The sequence below is a fragment of the Lepidochelys kempii genome, chromosome 20 (genome assembly GCF_965140285.1).
Source record: "Lepidochelys kempii isolate rLepKem1 chromosome 20, rLepKem1.hap1, whole genome shotgun sequence".
Taxonomy (NCBI): Eukaryota; Metazoa; Chordata; order Testudines; family Cheloniidae; genus Lepidochelys; species Lepidochelys kempii.
This window is the reverse complement of record NC_136399.1, coordinates 24,103,901-24,127,040: the sequence shown is the minus strand read 5'-3', so window position 1 is coordinate 24,127,040 and position 23,140 is coordinate 24,103,901. Positions and strand designations below refer to the sequence as shown.

General features: G+C 60.3%; 1 protein-coding gene across 2 annotated transcripts; it reads left to right on the top strand.

Annotated features, from left to right (window-relative positions):
* The first annotated feature begins 113 nt into the window (after nucleotides 1-113).
* On the top strand, nucleotides 114-13,218 carry ZNF653 (zinc finger protein 653). 2 transcript variants are annotated; one of them, XM_078849514.1, is made up of 9 exons: nucleotides 114-461; nucleotides 3,643-3,686; nucleotides 7,112-7,327; nucleotides 7,715-8,305; nucleotides 9,354-9,522; nucleotides 9,904-10,015; nucleotides 10,985-11,099; nucleotides 11,856-11,955; nucleotides 12,512-13,218. In XM_078849514.1, exons 1-9 carry the CDS (start codon nucleotides 280-282, stop codon nucleotides 12,687-12,689), a joined length of 1,707 nt encoding a protein of 568 aa, XP_078705640.1. In that variant the 5' UTR covers nucleotides 114-279; the 3' UTR covers nucleotides 12,690-13,218. The 2 variants fall into 2 exon arrangements, with proteins under 2 accessions (XP_078705640.1, XP_078705641.1); XM_078849515.1 differs by having other exon boundaries at nucleotides 163-599.
* The last annotated feature ends 9,922 nt before the right edge of the window (nucleotides 13,219-23,140 follow it).

The window sequence follows — 23,140 nt, the reverse complement described above, 5'->3', positions numbered from 1 at the left end:
CTCTCTCTCTCTCTCGACGGGCTCTTGGGCCCCGAACCCAGCGCAGGCGCAGAGGGGGGCACCACCCGCGGCACGGCGCTGGGTGCGCATGCCTAGAGCGCAACGAGGCGGGCAGGCGCGCGGCCGACCAGGGCGACTTTTCTCGCGGAGCAGCGAGGGGGCGGGGAACCGGAAGCGGGTCGCGGCCCGTTGACGTCACTGCCCCTGCGCCGGGCTCCTGCGAGCGGCCCACCAGCGGGCGGGGCGGCGCGGCGCGGCCGGCTGGCGAGCGGGCTGGGGATGAGCGAGGCGCAGCGGGGCCCGGCCCCGGCCGCGGCGGCGGAGGAGGAGGAGGCGGCCGAGGAGGAGGAGGCCGGGCCCGGCGCGGGGGAGGCGGGGGTCGGCGGCGGCCGCAAGGCCCGGGGGCGGCCCCGCCTGACCGAGTCCGACCGGGCCCGGCGCCGCCTCGAGTCCCGCAAGAAGTACGACGTGCGGCGGGTGTACCTGGGCGAGGCGCACGGGCCCTGGGTGGACCTGCGGCGGCGCAGCGGCTGGAGCGACGCCAAGCTGGCGGCCTATCTGCTGGGGCTGGAGCGGGGGCAGCGCGCGGGGCGCCGCGGGTGAGAGCCGGGCCCCCCAACCTCCCTCCCCCGGGTACCCCCTTCCCTGGGTCCGCCAACCCTCTCTCCCCCAACCCCTCCCCTTCCGCGGGGCCGGGCCTCCCCTCCTCCCCCGGGCCGAGCCTCTAGCCCCCCAAACCCCTCCTCCTCCCCCGGGCCGGGCCCCCCAACCCTCCTCCCCCGGGCCCGGCCCCCCCTTCCCACTGGGCCAAGCTCCCCCGCCGCCCCCTTCCGCGGGCCCCCCAACTGCCCCTCGCCTGGGCCGGGCCCCCCCCCTCTCCTGGGCCCGCCAACCCTCCTCCCTCCTGGGCCCCCAACCCCTCCCCTTCCGCGGGGCCGGGCCTCCCCTCCTCCCCCGGGCCGAGCCTCTAGCCCCCCAAACCCCTCCTCCTCCCCCGGGCCGGGCCCCCCAAACCCCTCCTCCTCCCCCGGGCCGGGCCCCCCAAACCCCTGGGCCCGCCAATCCTCCTCCTGAGCTGGGCCCCCTAACCCTTCTCCCGGGCCAAGCCTCCCAACCTCTCCCTCCCAGGCCCCCTCTTCCCCGGGCCCACCAACCCTCCTCCCAAGCCGGGCCTGCCAACTCCTCCCTTGGGCTGGGCCCCCCCTTCCCTGTACACCCCCTACCTGCTGGGGCACCATGGGTGAGAACCAGGCCCCCCAACCCCCTTCCCGGCCCTGGACCCACTCTTCCCCATACACCCCACACTGGCTGGAATGGAGCAGCGCATGGGGCACCACGTGTGAGAGCCGGGCCCCCCAACCCCTTCCCCGGCCAGGCCCTTCAACCCCCCTCCCAGGCCCCCCTCCTGAGCCGGGCTCCTCTGCCCCCTTCCCAGGATGGCCCCCCCTTCCTTGTACACCCCCTACCTGCTGGGGCTGGAGTGGGGGCAGAACGTGGGGCGCCGCAGGTGAAAACCGGGTTCCCCAACTCTTCTCCTGGGCTGAGCCCCCCTCCCCATACACCCCTTACTGGCTGGAGGGGGGGCAGCGCACCGGGCCTCCCAACCCCCACATCCGGCCCCCAGTCCTCCCCCGGGCCTGGACTCCCTCTCCCTTTATGCACCCTACTGGCTGGAGCAGGGGCAGTGCATAGGGTGCTGCAGGTGAGAGCCTGCATCTACTGAGCCAGAGCGCGCCCCCCCCATGCTGGGCCAGCCCCCTCATTGACGCCTCCTCTCCTATCCCCGCCCCGTATGCCCCTGGAGCATGGGCAGCAAGTAGGGTGCCATAGGTGAGAGCCGGGGGGGAGGTGGGAGATCAGACCCCTGACTAAGCTGGGACCCCTCATCCCTTACTTTCCCCCTCTGGATAGAAGGGGCTCCAGAAAGGTGTAAAGTGTGAAGAATCTTGCTTGTACAGTTATGTCACTTTGAAGGGTGATTTTTGCCAACATTTTTATACCTGCCAAAGCCGTAGTGGAGACGCGGTTATACCAGCAAAGACTAGTTTTGCTGGTACAACTCATTTTGCTCTGGGTACTGGCCATACCAGGCAGCACTCTCTTTTGCCAGGATAAACTGCTCAGTGCTAGGAAGGTTTGCCCTTACAGACTTATTGGCAAACCACCTCTACCATGGAGATGCCTAAGATACACACCTCATGCTGCTTTTGTCGTGACTGAATTCCAGTGGTGCACTTCTGCTGTGGATCTGCAAAGATAAGCACTATTTTAAAGCAGAACTGTTTACGCTCTCTGCCGCTCCCCAGCTGATTGTTAAATCATGCTAGTGTCACGGTCTGCATCCCAGATCAGAGCGCTGGTCCTTCTAACTCAGTGTGCCCTGACAGTGATTGGTGATGAATGCTTCAGGGGAAGAGATCTCATCCAGCAGTACTATACCGTGCAGGGAAATTACTCTCTGATCCCAGGTCCTACACAAGAACTAGTGCATTTCCCTTGTGATATTGTATCCTAGGTGCTGATCCTGCGACGAGAGAGACATGGGCAGATTATCTGCGTTCTCGTGGTGCTGCATCTGAGTCATGGGTCTGTGAAGGTGCAGAGATCCACCTGCATGCATTTCGCTGCAGGTTCAGGGCCTCAGCAAGTATAACAGGCTCTGGGGATTTTTCACCTTCCTCTGCAGCATGGGGTGTGGCTCACCTGCTGGTATCATCTGGGCATGTCTGACCTGAACAATTCCCTGCCATCACAGGGGCATCTATGGCACCTCAGTCTCTCCTGTTCTCTGTCTTTGCCTCAGTTTAGTCTCTTGAGGACTAAAATGCTTTAGTCTAACTAAAGTCACTGGGCTCGCTATGGGGTGTCTGTCTGTCGTGGCTTCTGATATACAGAAGATCAGATGAGATAATCTGGCCTTAAATTATTTATGTAATAACCTGCACAGTGAATTTCCCGGTTTAATTATACAGTGGAAGAAAACCAACTAAAGTGTTCTTCATGGCCTCACTGTATTAAGGGCATCATCCCTTTGGGTAGCATCTAGTCAGCTAGATTTCATGGATCAGCAATCCATGGCTGTACTCTGCTGAGAGAATTTGGGAGCAAAGGGTTTAGATTGCTCACCAGTTACTGATCTAAGCCCTTCAAAGTATTTCTTTTGCAAAAGATCGTGAATGAGGGGGCTGGTTTTCAGACAGAGGAGTAACCAATATAAACTTCAGAGTGGTAGCAGTGTTAGTCTGTATGTACAAAAAGAATGAGGAGTCCTTGTGGCATCTTAGAGACTAACACATTTATTTGAGCTTGGTGTCACTCCCTTTGTGCTCTAGTAGAACAGAGCTCTTTATGTAGTCTTAAAAAACCAATAAGTAGCCCTGCCTCTGTTATGAACCTTGGCAGTAAACCCTGCTTCTGGGAATTCCTCTCTGAGATCTGCATCACATAAGGTGCAGGTACCATGACCTGGGGCAAGTCACTGTCAAGTGAATCTATGCCTCAGTTTCCCCATCTGTAAAAGTGGGGAGGGGAGGAGGACGAGATAATAGCACAGCCCTGCCTCCTACGTTAAAAGGTTGATATGTCTTGATACGACAGCATTGGGGGCATATACTAAATCAGTGCTCTCTTTTTCTGTTGCAGGAAACCATGGGAGCAAATCCCTAAAAAGCCAAAACGAAAGAAAAGTAAGTGAATTGTCCTGTGGGATCCAGCTTGTGACAGTGTCTGAATGTGGGTGTACAAAGAACACGTCAAAGATCTCTGCCTGCCCCCAGAAACCTGTTCTTTCGATCCTCTTTGCCAATCCCCCGCCAGGTGGCCTTTGTCTGTGTTTGTACAGCACCTAACACAATGGAGTCCTGCTTCATGACCGAGGAGCCCTACCGCTACCGTAATCCGCCTAATAATGTACCGCACGTTACATGGTGGGGTTCCTTCTCCATTACTGGGGAACTCTTATCACTGCTGTAATCCACCTAATAACGTACAGCACCTAACACAATGTGGTCCTGCTCCATGATTGGGTAACTCTACTTCTAGTGTAATATACCTAATACATAACATACAGGGGCCAGCACAATGTGGTGGGGGCTGTGACTGGGGCTCGTGGGCACTACCATAATACACCTAATAGATAATGTACAGCACCTAGCAAAATGCAGTCCTGGGCCATGACTGGGGCTCATTTGGTGCTGTAATATACCTAATAAATTACAGCACCCAGCATAATGGGGTCCTAGTCAATGATTAGGGCTCATCGAGGTGGCCATAATACACCTAAACAATAACGTACCGTGCCTAGGACAAATGGTTCCGTGACTAGGGCTCCTAGATGCTACTGTAACATACTTAATAAATAATAATCCTCCCTGACGTGTAAGAATTGCTCACCCGCACAGCCTTTCTATTAGCTATGCAAACGTCAAACGTACTAAGCCGTTTGCTGCAGTAGTGTTGGATACAGGCTGGTTTTTCTTGGTCTGACCCCTGGTGCTGACAATTGGTAAAGGCTGGTGTTTTACTTCTGTCTTTACTGGGGGAATGACGAGTGCAGAAATATCTGGCATGTCATTGAGGGAGGGATCTACAAGGCTACGTGCCCATTGAAGGGGTCCATAGAACGTAGTGGAGTTTTCACGTATACAGCCCAAAACTGCAGTCCAGGCCTGGAGAGCTGACTAGCAAAGACTCGCCGCTGACCGTAGAGCTGCGTGGCTGTTCTTGCTGGAAGGCTGGCTGAGCAGGCTCGGTGGCGGGCTGTAAGTCACTAAAGCCCCACCTCTGAGGGAGGGAAATCGAGAGCCATGTAGCTTTCTCTATGTCTGAACTTCAGATCTAAACCCCCCTCCTGGGTGTGAGGGTGGGCTAGTGATTAGAGCATGAGCCTTGATCCCAGGGCTTGTAGGTCCAATTCCCAGTTCTGCGGCTGGCTCCCCGGGTGACCTTGGGCAAGTCACTCTGCCTCAGTTTGCTATCTGTATAGACCTGCCCTGACCCAGGTGGCTAGCAAAGCTAAACCCATCAATGATTGGGAGGTGCTCCGATACCACTGTTAGGGGGCTGTATACATACCTTAACAGATGTTCAGCATCCCCTGACACTTCCAAGGGGGTTTACCCCGCTGCCTTAGTCATAGTTTTCCCACCCATCCTGTGTTCTTCCCCAGAGGTGGCTGCATTCCCGTTGAGGGGAAAAGGTTATAGAAATGTAGTTTGTGAGCTGCCAAAGTTCATAGCACAGACAGCGGAAATGGTGGGCTGGTGACACGCCGCCGGAGCGGGCAAAGCAGGATGGAGATGTAGGACTCCTCAGACAGACCTCCCTCTGCCTGTGTAGAGGAGGAGGGTATTAAAGGTGTTTGCAAAGCAGGGAGCCAACCTGCTCAGTGTTCATCGCTGTTACAGTCTGGTCCCAGCGTCTTATCATCTGAAGGAGACCTTTGCTTTTGAAATTAATACCTGTTTGGGTGCAACTCTGGTGTGAGCTCCCTGCCCTGGAAGGAGGCCACGTTACAATTCGGATTCCTCCAGCAGCAGATGCCCCTCTCCTGGTAATGTTAAAAATGGTCAAAGAGGCTCTACAGGAATGACAGAGAAGGATTGTGACTGTAGCAGAGGTGCTGTCATGGCACTTCGCTGCTCCACTGTTCTGAGCTCAAACACAGAGAACAGCTGGGGAAAGAATTGTCCTTTCTCTGGGAGGCTGGGTGACCCAGCAGGGACTGGTCCTACTTCAGGTGTAACGGGCTGAGCCAGCAGCCACTGTGTTGGCAGTGCCATGGAATCACAGAAAGGTGGGGCTGGAAGGGACCTCGAGAGCTCATCAGGCCCAGCTCTCTGTGCCGAGGCAGGAGCAAATAAACTTCAACCATCCCTGCCCTAAAACCTCCAGTGTCAGGGATCCCGCAGCCTACCTTGGACGCCTGGTCCAGAGCTTAACTCCTCTGAGAGTTAATTAGAAAGTTTTTCCTAATATCTAACCTAAATCTCCCTCACTGCAGATGAAGCCCATTGCTTCTTGTCTGGCCTTCAGTGGCCGTGGAGAACAATTGATCCCTGTCCTCTTTGTAACAGCCTTTAACCTATCTGAAGACTACTGAGAAGTCTACAGAGGGGACCTGAGGACTAAATGTGCCCCCGTTTTTAACCTTTCCCCATAGGTCAGGTCTTTTAAATCTTTGATCATTTTTGTGGCTCTCCTCTGGAGTCTCCAGTTTATCCACGTCCTTCCTAAAATTTAGCGCCCGGAATTGGAGACAAGACTCCAGCTGAGGCCTCACCAGTGCTGTGTGGAGCGGGACAGTGACCTCCTGTGTCTTACATGTGACACTCCTGCCAATACAATGATATTAGCTGCTTTTGCAGCTGCATCACACTATTGACTCATTTTCAGTTTGAGATCCAGTAGAACACCAGCGCCTTCTCCATGGTACTGCTGCCTAGCCAGTGGGTCCCCAGGTTGTAGTAGTGCTTTTCATATTTCCTTCCTAAATGTACTACTTTCCACTTGTCTTTCATGGATTTCATCTTGTTGATTTCAGGCCAATTCTCCAGTTTGTCTGGGATGTTATGAATTTGAATCCTGTCCTCCAAAGTGCTTGCACCCCTCCCCGCTTGGTGTCGTTTGCAGATGTTCTAAGCAAACTCTCCCCTCCGTTATCCAAATCATTAATGAAAATATTGAGTAGAATCAGGCCCAGGACTGACCTTTGTGGGACCCCCCTAGACACGCCCTCCCAGGCAACCATTCATAACTAATAGTTGAGGGTGGTCTTTGGACCAGTTGTACACCCCCCTTATAGTGATTTCATCTAGACCACATTTCCCTAGAGTGCTTATGCAATTGTCATTTGGAACTGTGTCAAAAGCCTCCCCAAAATCAAGATCTGTCATGTCTGCAGCTTCCCCCCTCACCCATGAGGCCCCTAACCTTGGTATGATTTGGTCATGTCTGCCCGGAGCCTGGTCTGCGTACTAAACAGGCTTTGCCTGGAGGCCACGTTGCTGCTGCCTGGCTCCATCTGTGTATCCGCACAGAAACAATTTTTTGCAAGGGGCGCGCCCCTTTGATTCCCTGTGGTTGGCTAACGTGCCTCTCTGCTCCCCCCAAGGAAGGAGGCGGAATGTCAACTGCCTGAAGAATATGGTGATCTGGTACGAGGACCACAAGAACCGCTGCCCCTACGAGCCCCACCTGTCGGAGCTAGATCCCACCTTCGGGCTGTACACCACGGCCGTGTGGCAGTGCGAGGCCGGGCACCGCTACTTCCAGGACCTGCACTCCCCTCTGAAGCCGCTCAGTGACTCAGAGAACGAGAGTGACGATGGTGAGCAGGGGACAGCCGGGATCCTAGTCTCCCAAGGCAGCCAGTGGGCAGGGTGGCGCTTAGTGCCGCCTGCACCATGTAGCCTGTTGTGTGGCGTTACAGCGCATCCCACCCCAGAGGTGGCCGCATTTCAGCTTGAGGGGAGTGATCCCTAGGCCTGTAAGGCAGCTGTTCAATTAGTATGTCTAAGTAAGATCCAGCTGGATGGGAGGTGATCGTCACGGTGCTAACAGATGGGCACCTCAGCAGGCCAGGAGCACTCCCCCAGCCCTGAGGGTTGGGCAGGGTAATGCTAGGCAGGAGGAAGATCCAGGGATCCCTCAAAGCCTAAGGGAGAGTTCTACTCTGTCTCTAACCTGTGACCACCGATCGCTCTCCTCACTGCAGCTGGCAACAGGGTAGGGGCCGGAAGCTCGGACTCCTCCGAGGAGAGCTCCAGCTCAGGGTCGGAAGAGCAGCCTGAGAGCTGTCAGGCCAAGGCCCAGCAGCAGCTGCCTCCGTCGGCTGTGGAAGGCGGGAGCAGCAGCGGCCTCATCACACAGGACGGCATCCACATCCCGTTCGAGCACCACATCGAGAACCTGACAGCCGAGCAGGGCGCCTCCATGTGCCACAACCCGCCTCTCAACGGCCCGGAGAGCATGGAGACCGTGGTGTGCGTCCCCATGCCTGTCCAGGTGGGCTCGGGCCATGGGACTCTCTTTGAGAATGTGACGCAGGACACTCTCGGGGAGGTGGTGGCCAGCTGCCCTGTGCAGGGCATGATGCAGGGCTCCCAGGTGATCATCATCGCCGGGCCCGGCTACGACGCCCTGACGGCGGAGGGCATCCAGCTCAACGTCACCAGCAGCGGGGGCGAGGAGATGCCCTGCGCCATGATCGAGGGCGTCGCTGCCTACACCCAGACAGAGCCGGAGAACATGCAGCCCGACAGCGGGGAACCAGTGGAGAGCGGGGAGTGCATTGAAACCAAAAAAGGTAGCTGTGACCAGCCCTTGGGGGGGGGGGGGCTTGCCCCCCTAGCTAAGCATGGGGAGCTTGGTCGGTGTTGGGAGGGGAGACCTCCAAAGAGATCCGAGAGTGCCCTGAAAAATGGTGCTGTGTATTCCATGGGGGCCTTCTCCAGGGTCACAGCACGGCGCTAGGGGTCACTGTGCTGCTGGGAGTGAGCTGGGCCGCTCAGTAAGGGATGCTGTCTCCTCGGGGTTAGAGCTGACCCCAGTGTAGTGCTAGGGGTTGGTGTGGGTGGCTCCGTAGGGGGCGCTGTCCCCTGGATCTGATGTCCCGGTTTGGTGCCAGGGAGGGGCTCCGTAGGGGGCATTGACCCCTGGATCTGATGTCCCGGCGTGGGGCCAGGCAGGGGCTCCGCAGGGGGCGCTGTCCCCTGGATCTGATGTCCCGGCGTGGTGCCAGGCAGGGGCTCCGTAGGGAGTGCTGTCCCCTGGATCTGATGTCCCGGCATGGTGCCAGGGAGGGGCTCCGTAGGGGGCCCTGACCCCTGGATCTGATGTCCCGGCGTGGTGCCAGGGAGGGGCTCCGTAGGGGGCGCTGACCCCTGGATCTGATGTCCCGGCATGGTGCCAGGGAGGGGCTCCGTAGGGGGTGCTGACCCCTGGATCTGATGTTTCAGATGATGCCAGAGCTGGGGAGGAGAATTCTGTTGCTGACTCACTGTGTTGGGTGAGAGACAGAAATTAGGGCCTGCTCATGTGCCCCATTAAAAATCCCAGGTCACTTGACTTCCCGTTAAGTGTTAACCCTGATGTAACTGCGTTTCGCCTCCGCCGTCCGTAGGTTCAGCTGGCTCCAGGACTCTCCCCTTCTTGTCCTGACCCCGTGCGCGGTGTTAAACAGCTACTGGGCTCTGCAGCAGACCTGGCTGCATTTCAGTGGCCAGCGGCTCTTGCCTGCCTCTGGGATGGGGCCTGCGTGTTAACCACTTCATGTTTGAAAAGCTTCGCCAGATTCTTGCCGACAGGCGTTCGCCGCACGGCGCGTCCTTCTGACACCTGTTTTGTGGTGGCAGAAAAAGAAGACCTTTATGGGCTCAAAAAGGAGGAGCTGCAGCCCCCCCCGGAAATGGAGATGCCGGAAGACCTGGAGCCGGCCCAAGAGAACATGGAGCCGGAGCCCGAGGAGATGGACGGCAGTGACATGTCAGCCATCATCTATGAGATTCCAAAGGAACCGGAGAAGTGAGTGTCGCGGTGAAGGGGCGGGGCACCGTGGAGCGGTTAGCTGTCTTTACAAGGTCTCTGCAAACCCAGCAACGGACCCTGCTCGTGCCTCGGTTTCCCCACGCGGGCAAGCCAGTGGGCCAGAGATCTGGCCAGCTGCATCAGAGAGCCTCCTAGTATTTCCTTCCCTTTTCCGTGCATTGCGTTTGTTGCTCAAACAGAGGCAGCTCAGCCTCAATCCAGACGGGTAAACCTGGGGCCATCTGCGCCCCCTCCCTCCCCGGCCTCTGCCTTGGGGGGCCTTCCGCTGCTTCCTCCACAGCAGCTGTCTCTCCCTAGCCAGGCAGGCAGCACGTTGCCCGCCCCTGTCTGCGGCTGACCCCTCCTTTCCCTGTGCAGGAGGCGGCGAAGCAGACGGGGCCGTGTGATGGATGCCGACGGCATGCTGGAAATGTTCCACTGCCCTTATGAAGGATGCAGCCAGGTCTACGTAGCACTTAGTAGCTTTCAGGTAAGATTTGTGTGCGTCAGTTTCCTACAGCCCTGTCTCTGGGGGTGGGTTTTAAGGGTGCTCCGGGGGGCCTGGCTGGGAGCCTCGTTCTGGCCCCCCCGGAGACGGGGAAATGCTCGGGCCGGCTGGTTTTCTCTGCAGAGGGAGCTTGAATAGTGACGCTTGGGGGTTGCTTTCCCTTTGGTGCAGGTGAGTTTCACTTCCTGGTTTATGGGTCGCTAGGACCTGCCTGGAATGGTGGGTTTCCAGCACTGTTGGGTGGGGCGTCCTTACAGGCTGTGTTGGGAACTTGACAGTGCCCTGGAGATATTTCTGTTGCGTTTTCTCACAAAACCCGAACATTGAGCCCACTTGGCCACATCCCTCCGCTCGAGAGACAGCAACGGAGCATGGCTCAGTGACTAGGGAGAACCAGGTTTAATTCCCTGCTTTGCCACAGACTGTCTGGGGGACCTGGGGCAAGTCATTTAGCCATTCTTTGCCTCAGTTTTCCCATCTGCACAATGGGAATAATAGCCCAGGGAATGGGGGCCGGATTAGCCCTGGCTCAGTGTCTAAGCAAGGTTCTGTTCTAATCTTGGACATCTGCTTGGACAATTGGCAAATCATTGAACATTACGACCTCGGGGCCCCACCTCACCACCCCCAAGTGAACTCCTAAGCTACCCCTGCGCCGGCTTTGGGAATGGGTTGGTTCCAGCGCTGTATCAACGGGGTGTCGTCTTGTTGTGGAAGGGAATCTCTGGGTGTGGGGTGAGGGGGTTCGTCGAGGTTGAGTCTGGAGAGCAGGGTAGCTCTAGCTGTCGTGGCCGAGGCGCCATGTTGTGAGGCAGGGAAAACTCTCTGGGGGACGAGGTCTGACGTGGGAATTCCTGCCCATTACCGGGGGGTTGTAGCAGCCTCTGCTTTGTGGGTGTGGTCAGGGGCATGGTCTAGCCCTCTGTTCCCCCTCTCTCCTTGTCTCTCCAGAATCACGTCAACCTCGTCCACCGGAAAGGAAAAACAAAAGTGTGTCCCCACCCGGGCTGTGGCAAGAAGTTCTACCTGTCCAACCATCTCCGCAGGCACATGATCATTCACTCAGGTGCGTCCCTTGGGCTCTCTTCCCTGGCGCCCCCTCCTCCTTCCTGTGGCCAGCTGGCCTTTGTCCTGCCCTGTGCTGTTCTGGTGAGACGCTGACTCCCGCAGCATGTGTGGCTAGGGCTGTCCGGTCATGCAACGGCAGACTCTGCTCCACCTTTTGCCATGTGGCGCCCGGTTCTTGGGCACTCAGCTGCCTCTGCTTAGCCTTCGCTTCCCCCCGGACCCATCCCCATCCTGTCCCACCCCCTGCATGGCACAAGAACACCTGGGAAGGGAACTGGGTCTGGTTTGGATTCCCCCCAGGGTCAGCTGTCTCACTCTGGTCACTTTCAACCCTGACGTTACGGGGGGGTGCGGGGAGAGTCCAAAATCCAGAACAAACGGAAGCACTTGCTGGAAATCTTCTATAGAAGAGATCTGCCAATACAGGAAACCTCAGGACACCCCCTTGACGACCCCCTGGCTGGGTTGTCCACTGGGATCGACCCAGGACCTCTTGATTTAAAAGCAGGGTGCTCTCCTGCCTGAGCTAAGGGATGTCACTCTTTTAGCTGGCACACCTGGCAGTCTCAGACATCTTATGTGGGAGACAAAGACCCTGTGTGATGTCCTAGCTGGGTAGGAGTCACCCCTTTGGGCAGGTTAAGGGTCTGCTTGTGTGGGCAGAGAGGGACCCGGGATTCTCCTACTGAGGTCCCTTGACTGTGAATCTCGGCTGCGCCCCTTCAGGAGTAACCCCGTTCTTTGTGCCCTGCAGGCGTCCGTGAATTTACCTGTGAAACCTGTGGGAAATCTTTCAAGCGGAAGAATCACCTGGAGGTGCATCGCCGGACACACACGGGAGAGACGCCCCTCCAGTACGTGCGGGGGAAGTTGGGGGGGGGGGGGGTGACCCATTTAGGAACCCGACCCAGGCTCATACGAGCCCATGGAGCGGAGCAGCTCTGTGCGTCACCACCTCTGGGGTAGAGCACGTCAGCAGGAGTTAAAGCCGGGGCGAGTGGGGTGGGGTGCGTGGCTCTGCCCCTCTGGCACCTGGGTCTTTTATTAGTGACACGACTTGAGATGAGGTTGCTGTGCCCCAAAGGATCCTAATGAGCTTTTCAAGGTTACCCCTCTCCCCACTGAAATGCAGGGATCCCTCGCCTGGTGCTGAGCTGCAGACACCTCTGGGGTGGGGCACAGGGGCTGTTAACGGCACATGGTAATTCTGCCTGACAGTGAGACCAGGAAGTGAAAAATGCCACCTCCAGCTGACCGTGTGGGCAGTGGGGTGGGCAGTATTTAGCTCAGCCGCGGTAGGAAGCGCACTCCTGCAGAGAGGGCCCTCAGCTCGTTAGGGGCATGCCGCAGTCAGGCCCTGGGACAGGCCCAAGGGGTACAGCCTGTGTGACTATGTCTGGCCCCCCCCAGGTGCGAGATCTGTGGGTACCAGTGCCGGCAGAGAGCGTCTCTCAACTGGCACATGAAGAAGCACACGTCCGAAGTTCAGTACAACTTCACCTGCGAGCACTGCGGCAAACGCTTCGAAAAGATGGACAGCGTCAAATTCCACAAGCTAAAGAGCCACCCAGATCACAAGGCCACGTGATCCTAGCTGGGGCGTCCTTCCGGAGCCTCGGACTGCTTTATTTATTTCCCCACCAGGGGACCCTCTGCCGCCTCCCTTCCCCTCCCCGGACAATGGCAGTGTTGGCGGTGCCGGCTCCCACCTCGAGGGGTGAGATCACAGAGCCCTCAGGTGGCCCGTGTCTTCCCCGGCCAGGAGAGCGGGTGCTGAGCCCGGAGCAGACAGCATGCGTGTGAGTGTGTGTGTGACATGTGGTGGCCTCCACAGTAGGGAGCCCACGCATTCTGCCAGGGCGCGGCAGGGTGAGATTTTTCAGCTTGCTTTTACTGTTGAGGCCGTGGGGGCTCCGGTGTCGAGTGAACAGAGGGGGGATGTGACATGCTCATCTGCAGAAGAGGGCCTGGCCTGGCCTGCTCAGACTCAAGGGAGAGCGAAATGCGGCACATGTGGCTCCTTCCCCCATCCTAGGGGCCGGAGGGGTGGGGCTTGGCCGTCACACCGGGATGGTGGTGGACAAAATGCCCCAACCATTAAACCGACACTACTTTTATCTGCCCTCCTCCTGGCATCTTCCTCCCCAGCGGGCAGTGTCCTTGGAAGGGGACGGGGAGCGCTGGGAGCTGCCCTGCGATCGTATCAGCCAGCCATGTGCCCGAGGCTGTTCAGCATGGGACCCGCACTGGCTGGTCCTCTGAGTTTGTGGGGCACGTGCCCTCCTGTGCAGGGTGGGCCCAGACCTCCAGCGTCTCCTCTTTCCTGTAAAGCAACGAAGTGTCTTGCTGGTGTGGGTGTGAACAAAACCGTCAAGGCCCGTCCCAGTGCTGCCTGAGTGTGCCGTGAGCCTGTGCCAGCCGCTCTAGAGCAGGGTTACCGTTGATGGCAGCAGCGCTGTGCCAAATGTCACTCCTGGGACCCTGGCTGCTGCTCCCAGGTTGCCAGCAGCCGGGCGGCTGCTTCCCTAGTGGGGGGAAAGGAGGAGCCTGGCCCTGGCTCAGAGAAACCTCCCTCTCCTCCTCCCGCCGGGGTGTGGCCCTGGCGCAGCTGTCCATGCTACCTTTCTCCGATCCCTTTCCACACCCTGAAAGTCTCTGCCCCAGGCTCCCATCTGGGAGTTATTCCCATTCTGCCTCAGTTTCTCTTTGCTCCTCTCCCACCTGGGACCCTAGTGAGGGTAGCGATATTCTACAGGCAGTGCCCATGGGCTGAGTCTCCTACCACCAGGGGGCAGGTGCTGCCAGAGGGGAAAGGCCCCATGTCCCAGCCCCTGCCCCCAACCCAGCCAGTCCTCTACCCTGGGGTAGATCGGAGCCAGCGTCCCCTAGAGGTGAAAGGCTCCGTTTTGGGGTAGATTGGCAGAGTGGCATTCACTTCCTTTCAGTTCTTGGGGCAGGCCGGGGGCCCTGGTGGCGCGGGGGCTGAAGGAGCTGGCTGGGTCTCGGCTTAGATGCCAGCATGAGAGCATAGGGAAGGTAAGAAAAGCAGCTGCAGAGTCTGCCTGTGTCCTGCTCAGTGTGGGAGCAGGGAGGGGACTGACTGTGGGGTAGCCCCGAATCCCCCCCTTAGTTCACTTCAATCCACCCTGGGGTCACTTTGCTGACTTGCCCCATGAGAGGTGAGATGCTGAAGGGCAGCTGGCTGGGGGGCAGAAAGCCCCCTAGAGAGCAAAAGATCCAGGGTTGGGGGTATCTAGTCATTCAGCCTGGCATAGTTGGAGGGCAGGTTCATGCCAGGAGAGCCCAGAACTCTTGGAGGGCTATAATACAGACCAGGCAGGGACCCCTCTGCCTCTGGCATGTCGCTGTGGGGAGATCCTGCCAGGCCCCCCAAGGGAGCATTGTTACTGTGATATGTAGGCGCCTGATCTGGGTCCCATCAGAGAGACTCCTTGGGGAGCTGGGAGCCAGGACTCCTGGGTTCTGTCTGGCTGTGGGGGGGGGGGGGGGGAGCAGAGAGTGGGGTATAGTAGGGCTGGGAGTGTTGGGTTCTGTCTGCCCGGGCGGGAGTAGGGTCCTGGGTTCTGTGTGGCTGTGGGGGGGAGTGGGGTCTAGTGGGTCTGGGAGCCAGGACTTCTGGGTTCTGTCTGGCTGTGGGAGGGGAGTGGGGTCTAGCGGGGCTGGGAGCCAGGACTCCTGGGTTCTGTGCCTGGCTCTGGCAGGGAAATGGAGTTGGCTGTGTTTAGGTAGAATAAAGGAGCCCAGAGCGTCAAAGGTAGGACTGTGACCCTGACACTGTCCAATATTAAACAATTTAAAGAAGTTGGGGGCTAGTGCCCAGAGCCCTCGGCCTGCTGAGTCCCCTGGCGAACCCGTCGCGCCCTTAGTAGATCAGCAAAGGCGAAGCCGTTAACCCCTTTGCAGTGGACGGTCTAAGCCAGGCGTTCGCCTCAGCAGCTTCCCTTGCCCCGGGGGCTGCAGAGAGCTGGGAGAAGGGAAGCGCCCTGGTTTGATGGGCTCCTCGACGGTGTTCAAGACGTGCCCAGCGGAAGGGAGGTGAGCCGGGCCGGAGGTTGTCCTGCTGCTGGTCAAGTCCAATCCCCCTTTCCAAGGAGCCAAACACCCCCGGGGACGAAAGAGCCGCCAAGAGAAAACGCGGCGTCTGGCTCTGCCGTGGGCTCCCACTTGCAACGTCGCTGCTGGAAAACCCTGGGCCTAGCACGTGGTCTGATCAGCCGCTCGGGGGGGTCTGGGGCACGGCGTTCAGCCGCCTCTCGCTGGGCCCGGGCGTACAGCAGTGTTGTAAAGTACCCGCTCGCGCTTGCCCGTTTGTCTCCCCATCTCTCTACGGGCACGGGGGGGGGGAACGGCCCTGCCTCTCGGTGTTTTGTCCCCCAATTCGGCCTCGTTGCCGGCATGCCAGCCTTGGTTCACGGGGTTCCGCTTCCGCGCTTTTCTTGTTCAACGCAGCCCTGGCCTGTCAGGCGGCCCTTGGGTTTGGACTAAATGGGGCTGGCCCCCTTGGGCGCCTTTCCCTGACACCCGTTAGTGGCAGGACAGCACAGGAACTTCTCCTCCCTTTGTGCGGTTGAGCTCACAATTCGGGTGGATTTGTAGGCCCAATTATTAACCGGTCTAGTGGTTAGAGGGAACTAGGGCCCAGGACTCCTGGGTTTTATCCTCAGAGTTGGGGGGGACCAGGACTCCTGGGTTCTATCCCTGGCTCTGAGAAGGGAGTGGGGGCTAGTGATTGGAGCTGGGGGCACCAAGAGTCAGGACTCCTGGGTTCTGTCCCATTTTCCTCTGCTCCTGGCTGGACCGGGCCGGTTCCGAGGGATGCCTGAGCCCTTTGCAGCTCCCCTGCTCTCCAGCAGGTGGCGATGGACCCCCATGCCCTGCCAGGCTCTGAATGTGGTGGTTCCAGACCCCTGCGTTCGGGCGTCCAGCGCGGGGACCCCTGCCCCGGGTATGCAGGGGTGGGAAGGCAGCTAGTGGGTGCTGCCAGGGCCGGACCCCTGTGGGCTCCTGGGGTGGGGTCCCCTGGCTGCTGTCTGACATTACAGGGGGTCAGCAGTCGCTCTATGGGGCAGGGTCTGGGGTCAGTGTGTGGTAGGACAGGGGTTCTCAAACTTTTTCTGTATGGGGCCTTCCCAGCAGGCTGTAAAACCCCCACAGCCCCCCTGTGCCACAAAACTGCAGAGCCAGGAGATTATAAGCCAGGGCTGGAATTGGGGGGTAGCAGGCAGGGCCCCATGCCACAGGGACCCTGCCTAGCTAAGCTGCTCGGGCTTTGGCTTCAGCCCTGGGCCCCCGTCAGTGTAACGCCAGCCCTGCTCCCTGGTTTATTTTGACAGACCCCCCTGAAACCTGCTTGTGGCCCCCCAGGGGCCCCCAGACCTGCCTGAGAACCATTTGTTAGTCTCTAAGGTGCCACAAGTGCCCCCTTTCTTTCTTTTTGTTCTAGGGAGTGAGACCGGGGGGGGGGGGGGGACTGGGAGCCAGGACGCCTGGGTTCTTTGCCCAGCCCTGCGTCTGCCTTGGCTCTGTGCCTCTGTTTCCCCATCTGCACTTGGGAATGATACAGGCAGCTCCCCAGGTTGGCTCAGTTACTGCCCGTGAAGCACAGGGGGACCCAGCACCCAGTGGGCTCCTGCTCCCCAGCCCTGGCGCTGGCAGCTTCTAGCACCCCCATGCCCCTCCACCCTGGCTTTAGGCTCTGCCAGCCCTGGGATCCCCAACTGAGGTCTGCTCCCTCCCTGGGCCTGCACCCCACCCCAGCACATTTGCACCAGGGGGTGGGAGGGGGCTGCTCTGTGTAACCCACTGAGCCCCCCCGCCACCACTTTCCTAGTGACCTGCCCTCGGGCTGAGAGGGGCTGCATGGCCCCAGCCCCTAGAACTCCTGCCTCATGGGACCCTCAGGGCAGAACCTCCTGCCACCCCAGCTGGGTGCCGTGGGGTGGGCATTCCTGCTCCCCCCACCCTTTGTCCTGCCCTGGGAATGTGCCCCAGGCCGGCCCTGCTCCGTAATTCACCATCCAGCCAAGCCCTGGGCATAATGTGGGGCCAGAGCTGCTGGGTGGTGCCAGACTGGGCACCCCCTCCCTTGCCCAACCGTGGGGGGGGCCCAGGCTGGCCTCACGTCCACATGCCCAGTGTGTTGCATTGCGGAGAGGAGTTGGATTGAGTTTGGGGCTGGCCAAGATCCAAGGGGGGGGGTGACAGTGACCCCTCCCCCCCTTCCTTGGCCTCCAATAACACCCCCCCCCCACACCCCCGCCGGGCGGCCACCCTGTGGCTTGCTCACCCTAGCGCACGCTCTTATGAGGCAGGCTGGGAAACCCCCTGCTGCTGGGGTTTAGCCCTGAGCGTGAAACGGATGCGGGGAGGTGGGAACCCGGACTCCTGGGTTCTATCCTTGGCTGGGGGAGCAATGCAGGTGCCAAGGGTGAGTCACCCACCCAGGTCTGGTGCCATCCTTGATTCCAAGGCGAAAGCAGCCCCTTGGGGTCTCCCATCCAGGGGCTGCTCTGGCCTGACCCGGCCTAACTTGTGAGGCAGGCCAGAGTCTCACCCCAAGCTGCTCCGAGTGTAAATAGTTACCTGCACCCCCACTCCCCAGTGACCCCCCCGCTCTGGGCGCCCTGACGGGAAAGGCAGAGGCGCCCTCCCTTGGCTAATTACCACAGATCGTTAGCAGCCACCAGCTGCTGCCTCTTGTCGGGAGAAATTGGATCCGAGTCTCCCCTCCCTCTGCTCCCCCTCTCCATCTTCAACCCCCCCCCCCAGCCCCTTAGCTCCCAGCTACTTTATGGCAGCTGCAGTAACTCCCCCCCCCCCTTCACCCAAGCAGGCCAATGTACCTTGTCCTATGTCCCCATCCATGGGGTGTGGGGGCACGAGGGGGTTCCCTGGCTGGTTCCTTGCAGAGGTGGGGCTGAGCTCTGGGGTGGGGGTTGGATCTAGGGCCGGGGGCATAGGACACAAGCTGAAAAGTTGCGGGGGGGGGGCAGATCTAGATAGCCTGGATGGTTGGGGGAGGTGGGGTGGGCAGACCCCAGCTGGGGCCATTGGAGCCAGCCTGTGTCGGCTGCAGGGGTTCCCTTTCTGAAAGCCCCCGCTGGTTGGGGAGGGAGTTGGGAGGCAGGAAACGGGGGGGGGGGTGTCTTGGTTCAGTCAGTCCTCCCCCCCCCCCCCCCCCAGCTGCTGGTTCCCAGCAAGTGCCTGCTCTGTTAGAAAACATGGCCCTGACTGGAGATGGGCCAATGCTGCCAGCCCTGGGAGCAGAGGCTGGGGGGGGGGGGCATGACCCCCCCATGGGCATTTCCTCAGCAGGGCCAGAGGAGAGAGCGGGACGGTGGCCATGGGGCAGCGGGCAACTGCGGGGGGCTCTGGGGGAGTTGGGGGTGGGCGGCAGGGGGCAGAGGGAGACCCCTCTGCTTTGCTGAGGCATGGGACCTTTCCCCTCTATGGGGTGCTGGCTCCCATCCAGCCCCAGGGTGGGGGACTGGCTGGCTCAGAGGGGTCGGGAATGGGACCTGGGGTCTTTCTGCTATAGAGCCTTGTTTGATCCCAGCTGACCAGGGACGGGGGTCCTTCATGGCCTTTTTGTCCAGGGGTGAGATGAGTTTGGGGGGGTCTCAGCCCCGTTCTGAGGGGACAGGTGCCTGCTGCACAAATATCGCAGCGAGGCGAGGGCTGAATGAGCTCCCCTTGCCCCACAGTGGGTCCCTGCTGGGCAGGGCTGGGGCACATGGGGGGGTGTCTGCCCAGGTGGTATCTGAGCCCCTTTGAAAGCTGGGGGGGGGTTGGATCTAAATGGCCCTGCCCATTTCTCACTCAAAATCACAGCTCCCCGCCCCAACTCGATCCTGGCTCCGCCCACAGTCTCAGCTCCCCTCCCCCACTGGATCCTGGCTCCGCCCACAATCCCAGCTCCCCTCCCCCACTGAATCCTGAATCCTGGCTCCGCCCACAGTCTCAGCTCCCCTCCCCGACTGGATCCTGGCTCCGCCCACAATCCCAGCTCCCCTCCCCCACTGAATCCTGAATCCTGGCTCCGCCCACAGTCTCAGCTCCCCTCCCCCACTGGATCCTGGCTCCACCCACAATCCCAGCTCTGCTTCACTCAGTCCCAGCTGCCCATTGCAGGTGGGGCAGCTGGGCCCCATGGGACCCCCAGTGCTCAGCCCAGCTCATGATGCAGTGACCAGGCCATTAGCTGCTGCCAGAATTGAACGAGTCCTGGCTGTGGTGGGGAGCCCAGGCTGGGCAGCTCTCCGTGGGCAAAGGCTGCTCCAGCCCTGCGGGTGCCCAGTGGAGCCCAGGTCCCTGCAATGACACACGGGGCCTGGCTAGGGTGACCGGCTAGCAAGTGTGAAAAACTGGGACACTTTTTTGGGGGTGGGGGGAGGACAGTTGTGGATATAAAACAAAGCCCCTAACATCTGGTCACCCTCGGCCCGGCACGTCCTCGATGGTCGCGGAGCTGGAAGAGTCTGGAACCACCCCAGCCAGCAGGGGGCGCTGTCGCCTTCTGGGCCAGGGTCCCAGCTCGAACCCAGTTCCAGAGAGCTCTGGGGCCAGCGCTGACCGCCAGGGGACAGCGCCCCCTGCTGAGCCACCGCCCCACTCCCTGCAGCCCAGCGCCCCCTAGTGCCCTGGGGCCAGCGCTGACCGCCAGGGGACAGTGCCCCCTGCCGAGCCACCGCCCCGCTCCCCGCAGCCCAGCGCCCCCTAGTGCCCTGGGGCCAGCGCTGACCGCCAGGGGACAGCGCCCCCTGCCGAGCCACCGCCCCGCTCCCTCAAACTTTGTGCCACTCCAGAGTCCAGTTCCAGACGCGGCTGCTCGCGACTGTTCTAGAGCTTGGGAGCTGGGGTAAAACTTGGCCTGGCCCTGGGGCCGGGTCTGGCTGGCTTGGAGGGGGTGGGGGATAGGACAGGGGCTCTTCCTCAGTTTCTCCCCTCCTCTGCCGCTGGCTCCATTCTTCTCCCTCCCCCCCCCCGGCCCTCGGCGAGTGGTGCCAGCCGCCCTCGAGAGCCACTTCAGCCCCCTTGACCTGAGGCCCCCCCCCGCTGCCCCGCCTGGCAGCACCAGCCCAAGAGCCCCATTCAGCTCTTTGTGCGACTCTGGAGTGGCTGGAAATTGGCTCCTTGAAATGGAGATGAGGATGGGCAAGCCAGGTGTGCACCGCTCGGGGAGGGGGAGACGGTGCCCACTTGCCCGCCCTCCTCCCCTCGCTGGGGAGAGCCCCCCTGTGCCATAGGGCAGGGGGCACTGATGGCATTGATTAGCCCCCCGCCCAGGTCTGTGCCTCTGTTTCTCCCTCTGTGTAATAGGGTGACACCGTCCCCCGCCCCCAGCCTCCCCCCGGCAATGGGCTGAATTGGGGGAGGGGGGTTGTCCCCCCACCCGGGTGAAACCACAGCTACTGTCCTGGCTAATGGGGGGCAAAGCATCCCTGGGCATGGGGGAGGGGGCATGGAAGCTGGGGGGTGGATATATTTTAGGCCTTTTCATATGGATTGGAGCTGGGGGGGGTGATTAAACCCTCAAGGAGACTTTGAGGGTGCAGGGAGCTCCCCCCATGCTGCCTGCCTCTGCTGCCCCCCCCATCCCTGCTGGGTTCTGTTCCCTTCCCCCTCCCAGCTGCCTCAGGGCCCCCCACGCACTTGGCCCCATCCCTCCCCCACTAGGGTGAGTGCACTGAGGGGGGGAGAGTTTGGGGGGTGGGGCAGGGGGTGGGGGGTTGGGGGTGAGTAGGGATTTTCCAAGGGGTGATGTCACAAATGGGGGGGAAGTACCCGTCCCTTACCTGTGGGGCTGCAGTGGGGCGAGCTCAAAGGAGGTGGGGGGGGCAAAGGCAGCCAAGCCCCCATGCAGTATATTGCCTCTGAGCCTGGTAAAGGCAGAGGGCTTGGCTCCCAAAACCCCTATCCCAATTCTCCCCCCGGCCTCGCCCGGGTCAGCCCAGGCCCGTCCTAGTCCGCCCAAATCCCGGCTCAGCGCAGCTAGTCCGGCCAGTTGGGCTCCCGGCTTCGGGCTGGCGGAGACGGGCCATGCAAGGCGCATGGCACAGACACACAGCAACACACAGAGCCACACACCCAGAGCGACACCCAGAGAGCGACACCCAGAGTCACACCCAGAGCGACACCCAGAGAGCGACACACCCAGAGAGAAACACCCAGAGCAACACACACACAGAGCGACACCCAGAGAGCGACACACCCAGAGTGACACCCAGAGCGACACCCAGAGAGCGACACACCCAGAGTCACCCCCAGAGAGAAACACAGAGCAACACACAGACACACACAGAGCGACACACACAGAGTGACACACAGACACACAGAGTGACACACAGACACACCCAGAGCGACACACACAGAGTGACACACACAGAGCGACACACAGACACACACAGAGTGACACACAGACACACAGAGCGACACACAGACACACCCAGAGCGACACACACAGAGTGACACACAGACACACACAGAGCGACACAGACACACAGAGCGACACACACAGAGCGACACACAGACACACAGAGCGACACACAGACACACCCAGAGCGACACACACAGAGCGACACACAGACACACACAGAGCGACACACAGACACACAGAGCGACACAGACACACCCAGAGCGACACACACAGGGCGACACACACAGAATGACATAGAGATACACACCCACACAAGTACGCACACAGGGCGACACACAAATACAGCAACGCACAGACAAATACACACCCAGCACGATGCAAATACAGACATAGCACACGACGCACACGAGCTGGACCCCAGCACAGACACCCCCCGCAGAACACACCCTCTGGGCCCCATCCTCTCACCCCTGCAGCACCCCAAGCGGTGGATGGATGGGGGGGACCTGGGGGGGGGCGGGGACCCCGACCCCGTGTCGGGTGGAGGCCGAGCGAAGTCGCCAGGGGCTGGAACGAATCTTTCTCACTGGAACGAAAAGCGCCAGTTGGGCCCCTCCCCTGGGCCCCCCTGATCCCCTGGGCCACTTCCCCCCAGGCCCACGCACCCGCTGCTATCAGCCTAAGGCAGACATTGCCAGATGGGATGAGACCCATGGGCCCCTCCAGCCTGGTATCCCCCTGCCCCCACCCCGATCAGAGCCATGGGCCCCTCCGACCCGGTAGCCCCCCCACCTACTCTGGCAATCCCTCCCTAGAGAAGAGCTCCTCCTGCGGGGATCTGCTGAGCCAATGGAGGGCAGCAGATGGGGAGGGGGGAAAGTGGGGGGAGGGATGGAGCAGCCCAGCTCCCCCCACCTTTAATCAGTGTGATGGGGGGGATACCAGGGAGGAAGTTGGACCAACTGGTGCATTCTGCCAGTGACCTTTGACCCCAGGCCTGGGGTGGGGTGCTGACTCCCTGCCCACCCAGCGTGCTGGGGGGATGGGCCATGACCCCAAATGGAAAGGGCAGCGCCCTCCCCCCCCATCCCGTAATGCAATTAGGCACAAAGGAGCAGGATGTGCCGGAGGTTAGCGCTGGGGCAGCCGCCTGGTGGGGGAGTAGCCGCAGCTGTTTCCTTGCCCGTGGTGACAGCCCCGAGGCTGCAGTGATGGGCACGGCAGACGGGCAGCGGGCAGCCGTCACCTGCCCAGGGCTCCCAGGGGCGGAGCTATCGCCTCTCCTCACCCACCTCCCCAAGGCCACCCCCCACAGCACAGGGCACACGCCTCCCCCGCCCCAGGAGACAGAGGAAAGAGGAAACTGAGGCACAAAACAGGGAAGGGACTTAACGAGTCAGTGGTGGAGCTGGGAATGGAAACCAGGAATCCTCACTCCCAGCCCCACCCCACCCCCCAGCTCTAACCACTAGACCCCCCACCCCTGCCAGCGATGGGGGTAGAACCCAGGAGTCCTGACTCCACTTCCTGTCCCAAACGATTGTGTGGTGTTGCTATGTGGCTGTTAAACAGCCCCCACATCCCACCCCAGAGGTGGCTGCATCTCAGCATCAAGGGAGCAAGTGTCACCCGCTGTGGGAGAG

Bases quoted from the DNA above. Each gene is read 5' to 3' on its own strand.
- ZNF653 (XM_078849515.1), top strand. From the start codon at position 280: ATGAGCGAGGCGCAGCGGGGCCCGGCCCCGGCCGCGGCGGCGGAGGAG. The intron at 8,306-9,353 runs GTAGCTGTGACC...TTGTGGTGGCAG, and splicing joins GTGCATTGAAACCAAAAAAG to AAAAAGAAGACCTTTATGGG. The intron at 10,016-10,984 runs GTAAGATTTGTG...TTGTCTCTCCAG, and splicing joins TAGCACTTAGTAGCTTTCAG to AATCACGTCAACCTCGTCCA.